Genomic DNA, 8,593 nt, shown 5'->3' with positions numbered 1-8,593 from the left:
ATTCATAAGATATATAGTACGTGGACGTAATATAAATATACTGCTATTTAGAAGAAGGCACTTCTCCACAATTCGTTAATAAATAATACACCTCACGGATTTGTTAATGAGCGTTCATTGAACAAAAATAAGATGTCTCATTCGGTTTATTTCAAGAATTTAGAAATTTTAATTCAACTGTTTTTTTATGGCTTTGATAGTCGATTCTAGTATTTTCAACCTATTGACGCTATTTTGGGATAATAGCAAATACCAACCAGTTGTACCAACATAATTCAGAATTTGGAATGGTATCTTTCCCCAGAAAAGTCGGCGACCTTTCTGGTAAACATTTTTCCTATTTCCTTTAGTTTAAAAAGCATCATGTTCCAGAAGCAGGTGGGAATATGGAATCCCCCATCAAACCACATTATGGTAGGTTGAGGTAAAATTTTTTTGCAATAATAATAATACATATTTTGTTAGTGTGCCTACAAATGTGACTTATTCAAAGTATAATTCACATGTCCCTGATTTCTAATGAAAAGGTAAAATATAATATATTAAATATACTAAAACTTGTAGTATACTTGTATATTTGTAGTGTATATATATATATATATATATATATGTAGTATACTTGTGTACTTTATGAAATGAGTAAAGAATTATATCATGTTACAATAACACAAAAAAATTGTTAAAGGTTAATGAATGAGCATTTATTATTCAAATAACAGCTATTAAGGAAAGCTAACATGAAATATAGGACCGGGAAAAAATCTAGAACTGAACATCTCGTTACAGAGTTTACCAATTATTCCATTTTCTTTTCTAATTAGTTTACGGATATTTTTAAAACAAAATGTAAATCTAGCTATACAATGCATAATCAGAGATTAAAAACGAAGAGAACGAAGAAAGTTTGTTTTTTTTTTTACAATTTTGATTCTTATATATTATAACAAAGTAAATTGCATTGTTACGTCAGAAATACACTTTTATTTATAATAATTGTTTATTTCATTGTAACGTTTTAATACTCTTGAAAAAGTTCAAGCGCCCATCGTTGCACTATCTACCATTAAAATGAACATTATAATAATCTTACCTTTAACAAGTAAGCTCAGAAATATTAAAACGATATACATCCTTAAGTATTGTTCACTTACAAATCACATATCACAAAACTTTCGGTCGTGCACAGTTCACACGTGTTTATGTAACTTATTATGCGAACACGTTTTGTATTGTCTACGAGCGCTAGATGTACACGTCCTTTGCCATAGAGCGCGCGCGGTCGACTAAACGGCGATGGTCGGATTTGGCCGCCCACCCCCCACCTTGTCGAGGTCACAAAGGCCTTTTTATATTTTCATGATCTTACAGGGTAAGTCGACAAAGTTTACTTTTGATCAAATCTATTACAACTCATATGTAAGATGTGACATTCGCGACAAGTTGTTATAATTTGCATCGGTCGAGATGCTTCGTAGCTTCCTTTCAAATATCGCTAATTATGTTCGATTAAATATTTCGTGTTACGTTCTAATTTGTAAAGACTATTGAAAAAGTAGCTTTATTTTTAAATTGCCTTAATTTCGACGTTCAATTTGTATAATTGTGCATGTGACCTCTAAGTTAAGCATGTATTAATAAAACTGTCTTCATGTGTCCCAAATTTGTCACGTTTATCTATTTCAGATTCTCAGTCTAAAATACACGTTTGCGATATATCGGTCGTTATGGATTATTATGTATTTTTAGAACAAAACCCTTTTTACATAATGTATCTACCAAATGCGGATGATCTGAGAAGGATAATCGTATCTTTGATTAAAATATTATATTGGGAAGTTCAGCACTACGGAAAACAGTTTTTTTTTCACCCGCGGTTTCGCTCGTCGTGAAGGAAATTCCAATGGGAATGAGATGTTTTTCCGGGGTAAAAAGTATACAATATATATATTGTAAGAGTATACGAGTACATTCCCTTGTCTCGTAACAATGTCTAAAATAAAAAATTACTTCATAAAATCGTTTCGTCTTCAAAGAGAAAAACATGTACACCTTCGCATTTGTATTATTGATAAGGATAGTGTAAGATTATTCTTCTGTTCTGACTTACCTATTATTGATTTACAGAAAAGTCTGGAAAAGATGAAGGCTGGACAGATAGGGTATATATTATATACATAGTAGGGTTTTAGTCGGTAGGAATCCGAAATAATCCTCCCTAGGGAGGGACTAGGGAGTAGTCCCCTCATGGGTACCTAAGCGCGATTTAACCTCTAAAAAATTATGATGCTACTGCCCCCGTAGGAGCAGAATATCCTTCTATAGATTTCCTCTCGTTAAAGATACAGTATATTAACAATGTTATCAGAACCTTCATGTTAAGCTCCGTATTCATTCTTTTTTATATGTTATAGCGGGCAACTGAACTGGTGTTTCGCCTGATGGTAAGCGATGCCCATCAAAGGTTCGGCCTCGCAAGCATACGACTCCCACACTCACCGCACGAAACATAGTAGCATGCTATTTCACGCCGGTGTACTAAGAGGGTGCAATACCTCCCCGCGCAAGCTGGCCCAATTGGTGCCGAAGCGTGCTAGACTCCCACATTCATAGTAAACATTTAATTGCAATCAGGGTATTGAGGAGTTGCTGTCAATTTCATTATGCGTTATTAACTCAGCAAGTAACATGTTGAAAGCAATGTTTCAACAGCTAATATCAAACTTGTTGCTAAACAAATTTTAACCCTGCCTTTATGCCTAAGATGTCAACATCGCATGTTCCTCTCATTAAGGTAAATGTTCTTCGTATTCTTTATAACTGGGACGTGATACAATATTTTCCCCTTTTCTCGGCATCGAGTGGATCGTAACGTTATCGTAATTGGACTATGAAGGAGTATCATAAAATCATAAACACTTCGTTCTATCCTTTACGAATTTGGTGGGTTATCGTGAATGGTCGATTATGAATTTGCTACCGAGTACGTAGTATATTCAGAGAATTGTTTTTCACTGATTTTTCGTTTAACACATAGTATTTTTGTAGCAATATAACGGGTAAAGGTTATTGCGTAAATCTTCTTGTCTTGTATTTAATTATTCAGTGCTGAGCCTGAATTTAATTATTCGGTTCATAGTTGGGTGTGCTAATTTTAAAGAAGATGACATATGAAGATTAAAGTGTACATTACGGTCTAGGACAATATTATTTATAATGATTTAGACCAATTCAAAATTCATGATTTAATTCGGGGTTTTGTATTAAATCTGGGGCCCGTATGGGTTTTTGAATGCCATATTTCTGCGTCTTTATTACAACTTTAGAGTTTAATAATATTTTTGAATAAATTTTACCAGACAAGACTAAATTCAAATAGGAACACACGCACCTGCTCTTCAATTAAAAAATCACAAAAATTAGTTTACCCAGTAAGAAGTTGAATGAGGTAACAAACAAAAAAGGCAGTCGAATTGACAGCCTCCTTCTTTTTTAGAAGTCGGTTGAAAGTAAAAAATTTTACTTCACGAAGTGTCTTAGATTAATCTAAATCTGTTATATATAAAGCTTAACAAAAAATCTTCACCACATTGAGAACTTCAGATAAAGTTAAGCTTTACTCGCCCTTCTACATGACGAGCGGGCACAGGCGGCTTACATCCAACGCTTTATCACTTAATTTGAATCGTGTTCAGAATTCACAAGACGTTACAGAGCCCCGGCAAAGCGAATCATCAAAGCATGATTACAGACAAATGAATAAGGTTGCGTAATTCGTAAATTGAACGTTATTTTCTGACGGAATTCGCTTGATGACAGCAGTAATATCGACAAAGTGAAACGTAAACTGAGACGAGTTTACGATACTTTTATTCGAGGGAGAGGCGAATCATAATATCCAAATTATTATGAGGGCAATAACTTTTGATCAATAGAGCGTTCGCTGCTTGAAAATATGTTTTACGTTCATTGTTCTCTTCTGAATGTTACATATTACTTTTCACTTATTTAGAAACACAGGAATTTTATATATTTTGAGTGAATAAATGAACTAGCTGATGTCCTCAGCTTCGCTCGCGTGGTCATAAAAAAATTATGATACAAACTTTTATCAGATTTATGAGAACAAGGCAAAACATAGGTAAGATTAAAGCAGAATAAAGAATTTTATGAGTATAAAAATATATCGCGTAGGTAAGGGACTTTCAGAGAGACCTGTGTCTGATAGAAATAAAAGAAAGAAAACTATGATTGACTCAATTTAAACTAGTTTCTAAAGGTACAACGAAAAAATGTTTATTTATATTTTAGAACATTAGCATCCGCTAATGTCACACTGCCACACCGTTTGCCTGATTTTCGTACAACCGCCTCATATTTTAGTGGTAACATATACAAATATGACAACCCTCACCTTTCTGTAAATCAAACATGCATAAATCTACGGCGTCCCCTTTACGCTATTATGTCAACCGATACGATTTATGATCACATCTAAGAGATTTTCAACGAGAAAATCGGGGTAAATAGAGAAAGTAAATATATAATTCTGTCAACAAATACGGGAAAATTTCCATTGGTTTGTGTTTTTACCAATAATGGGTATATATTTAAGTATTAGGTGACTTATTGAAAAATTATATGAAGGTATCAAAATTAGTACATATTTTATAAATATTACTTTACATAATTATATCTTTGATGACATTACGTAACACACATTTGCCATACTGTTCCTTTGTCTATCTTAGAAGAAAATGCATTCCTTTAAACTTTTAATACTAATTATATTTCTGTGGGTTAATAAACATTATGCGTAAACAATTGCGAGGAAGATGGAAATCAGGTACATAATACAATTAAAAAACACTGAAGATTTCTTATAGCAGTAGCTCTTAAATACCATTCTATATCTTCAGTACGCCTGAAAAGACAAATGTAAGAGAAGAGGGAAGCATTCTATGTTAATTGTTAATCGTTCTTAGAAACCCTCTTGCTCCGTAACTGACATATCTGCAAAAGCAGGTGCTTGATGTAAACGTGGTGAAATATATGCTGTGTCAGTGTTTTACCAGGTAAACATATCGATTGATGCTTCTATACTCCCTTCGTGGTGGATCCAAACATAATCAAAAAATGTCGAAACGTTCATGAACTGATGATATTACGCTTTGAAAGAAAAACACGACTATTCTAGCGGCGCATCTGCGGTAAAAAATTTCAATTCAGTATGCACGCTGGCTTTTAAATTTTCACTTAATGTAGTCCTCCGATAGGGTGGTGTCTAAGCGATTTCCCACCGCAGCCATGTACGTAACTTACCAAGGTATTTGTACCACTTTGACTGAAGTTGGCTGCGGCCCAAACTGATGATATTACTTTATATTATGCTACATTTGTAGATATTACTTGGACGATTATGGGCCCATATCTTTGGTGTAATAGGATCAACTTCGTAGAGTCGAATTCCTTTGTTCGGAATATTCTTTGCTCCCTTAACGATTTGGGGATTTCGTTCGGACTTTTTACATTATTTGTCACTGAATCTACAATCAGCAATATCGTACTCCAATTTCAATTAGATTATAGATATAATGACGTCTAAGGCAACTGTATGGACGCGGTGTAAAAACGCGTGTCCTCTGCGACGTAAACGCCGATTTTTTCGTTTGTACCGTTTGTATAAAATCAAACCCGCGTAAAACGAAATACAAACGCGCTTGTGTAGTGCGCTCGCAACTGTATTGTGTATACCTAGTAATGTCCTGGTCATATCTAAATTATTATTATCTAAAATTTACGTGTATATTTTTGTAATAGACAATAGCATAATTTTCTACTGAAATTCAACACCCTGGGGAACATTGATGAAATTTGATGAAATTTTAACGTTGTAATGTACGTAAATTAGATTTTTACGTATGTTAGAAGAGGGCAATATAAACATAATCGTACAATCAATCAAACAGAAGGAAGCAATAATGCTTGTAATTATCCTAATTCAAGCGGACACGAATCTAACAAATCTAATTTAACGACCAAATATTATTTGAATTCGTTAAGCCATTCTAGAGTTATAAAATGGTGTAATCACAAATTATACAATTTATTTACTACATAATATATGATATGATTCTGAATTAATCAAACTAATGCAACTGATTAAATTTATACGGGATACGGACTTACGCGGGTGAAACCGTGGGACACAGCTAGCTCTTTATATTAATAATCGTTATGTAGTATTAATATATTAATATCTAAGAATTTAATCATTTCCCAAACATCTCATAACCGCGTTACAAATTTATAAAGAACTTTCTTAACCTGTATAAAATTCTAGAATAAAGTTTTTTTCGATTTAGGCGAACATTTACACCCATAAAATATACTAATATAACAAAACTACATCTAATAACCAACAGGTTGATAAATTAGTACCTGGCATGGTAATATAACAAATTTCCCCAGTCACCTGAGGTCGGGGCCGAGTTGAGTAACGCAATTAACGGTCAACCTTTTTTTAAAACCTCAGCCACCCTGTCGGTTTTTTCACCTGGTTAATTACAGGTGACTACAATTTAGGATAAGCTGAAATGTGGAGGAATATTATTAATGTGCTTAATTCGTTTTCACATATAAGGTGGTTGGAAATTGGTCGGAATTGGATTGTATGAGATGCAACAATTCCTTATGGAGTGTGGGATGTATGTATTTCACATGTTTAACTAGTCGATATTCTTCATAGGATTGGTTGGTGTTTCGTAGTCCTATCAGAGCGTCACATATAGTATAAGCCCGGTTTCCGATATAAGACTTAAACGCTCGTCTCTGTACAATAGAACTCCAAAAAAAAAGGAACCCTCTATAAGCTATTTGGGTACTGTATTCAGTTTCTGATTTTCAGATTGGCGTTATTATTTTTATAACGTAATAGTACGTAATACTAAATGTAAGTATTTTTTGTAAACGATAGAGTTATATAAATCTTGTATGAAGGTATTTCAAACATTTAAAACGTATCACATTTGGCAACATAATTTATTGCAGTTATTAAAATGCATCCTCAAAAATCACCCTGATTTTATTAAATAACGAAGCGTTATCGTCATCTTACCTGGGCTAAGAGTCATGCTGACCACACGCTATCCGTCGGTACAGACAGCCGAAACGTATGTACCTCTTTGCACCGCACACGCTGATATTCATTCATAGCTTCATAGATTTTCATCTTCATACGTTCCGGTTGTCAACACCAACGGTCAGCGTGACTGAAACCAGGTAAGATGACAAATAGGCATCATTTATACTGATTTCAAGAAAGGGATTATTTATTTGTCTTTATTATGAAGATGACTTCGTTAGGGTTAATGCCACTCACAGTGTGATGAGTTATCATAAAAGTTTGTCAGTGAGTAGAATATAATATTTTGTTTATTATTAATATGTAATATCGTTTATTTGAAGGTCTGAAAGGTTTTCTATTTTTGCTATAAATCTAAAAATTAAATGTTTTATAATGTTATTCAGCAAGATAGTTGATTGTAACACGATAGACAAATATTAATAACTAGGGGTCTGCCCCAGCTTCGCTCGTGGTACATATAACCTATAGCCTTCCTAACTAAATGGGCTATCTAATAATGAAAGAATTTTTCAAATCGGACCAGTAGTTCATGAGATTAATAAAAAAACCTAATGCCTTCAAACAAAAAAAAACTAACTCTTCAAATGTATAATATTATTATATTAACTATTTATTAATTGAAAAAAAAGCAAACAGTTTCAACCTCCAATTAAGTTAAAGGAACTGAATAAAAAAAATGCTTCGATTTTTTCCAGCAATTTATTTATAATATAAAATACAAAATGTAATTGTTTGAGTGAAAAAATAGCTGTTCATACCAATATAAAAGTAAAAGTAATTGTAAACATTTTCATGATTAAAGACAACTTTTGAACTTGGGTTTTATTGTTTTCTTTATAAGGAGCCGTAAACTTTGAGCCATAAAAAATAATTTATTGTTGTAAACACTTTTGTTATTTAGCGTCTTTTAGAATTCTTTATAAGCAATGAAGTATAAGATTACATACATAGATAATATTTTAAAAATATATTTAATATGAAAGAAAAAACGAAAAAAGACTTGTTTGTTGATAATATGATTTTCCCGTGTAAATAGAAATGTTTTCACAGCTTTTATCCTCAATAACTTAATACGGACAAGAGAAACAGGTCATCTAAAAGACAAAGGTGCCTAAATTCTTTGTAAAAATGTATCACATCTCCATGAAATTGTATATTCAATGATTTTCCAGGCGTATTTTAGGTGAAAGTGATTTATTCGACTATATTACGCACCCTGGCCCGGCTTCGATGGCATTACGTTGACAGCTTATGAGGTCCCTTATTTATGTTTGATTTATGTAGTGAGTAGAGATACGGCTGACTTAGGTTTGTACCAGTGAAGCTCAATAAAATTATCTGACTTTTTTAGAGCACGTTATTCGTAAAAACTATAGTAGTGACATACACGTTGTATTTTTTACAAACATCAAGAAAATCATCTCAACAACGAATAAACTCAACACTCTG

General features: G+C 33.0%; 1 protein-coding gene across 2 annotated transcripts in view; it reads right to left on the bottom strand.

The window, feature by feature from the left end:
• Positions 1–1,270, bottom strand: part of LOC119831532 — a 23,676-nt gene extending 22,406 nt beyond the window's left edge. For both annotated transcript variants that reach the window (XM_038354938.1, XM_038354939.1), the window contains exon 1: positions 1,091–1,270. In XM_038354938.1, coding sequence (XP_038210866.1) covers positions 1,091–1,130 — 40 coding nt within the window. In that variant the 5' untranslated portion in view covers positions 1,131–1,270. The remainder of the gene's footprint in view (positions 1–1,090) is intronic.
• Between the last annotated feature and the right edge of the window lie 7,323 nt (positions 1,271–8,593).

Source organism: Zerene cesonia, chromosome 13, assembly GCF_012273895.1.
Source record: "Zerene cesonia ecotype Mississippi chromosome 13, Zerene_cesonia_1.1, whole genome shotgun sequence".
Lineage (NCBI taxonomy): Eukaryota > Metazoa > Arthropoda > Insecta > Lepidoptera > Pieridae > Zerene > Zerene cesonia.
The sequence above is the reverse complement of the archived record's forward strand: the minus strand, read 5'-3'. Positions and strand labels throughout refer to the sequence as shown.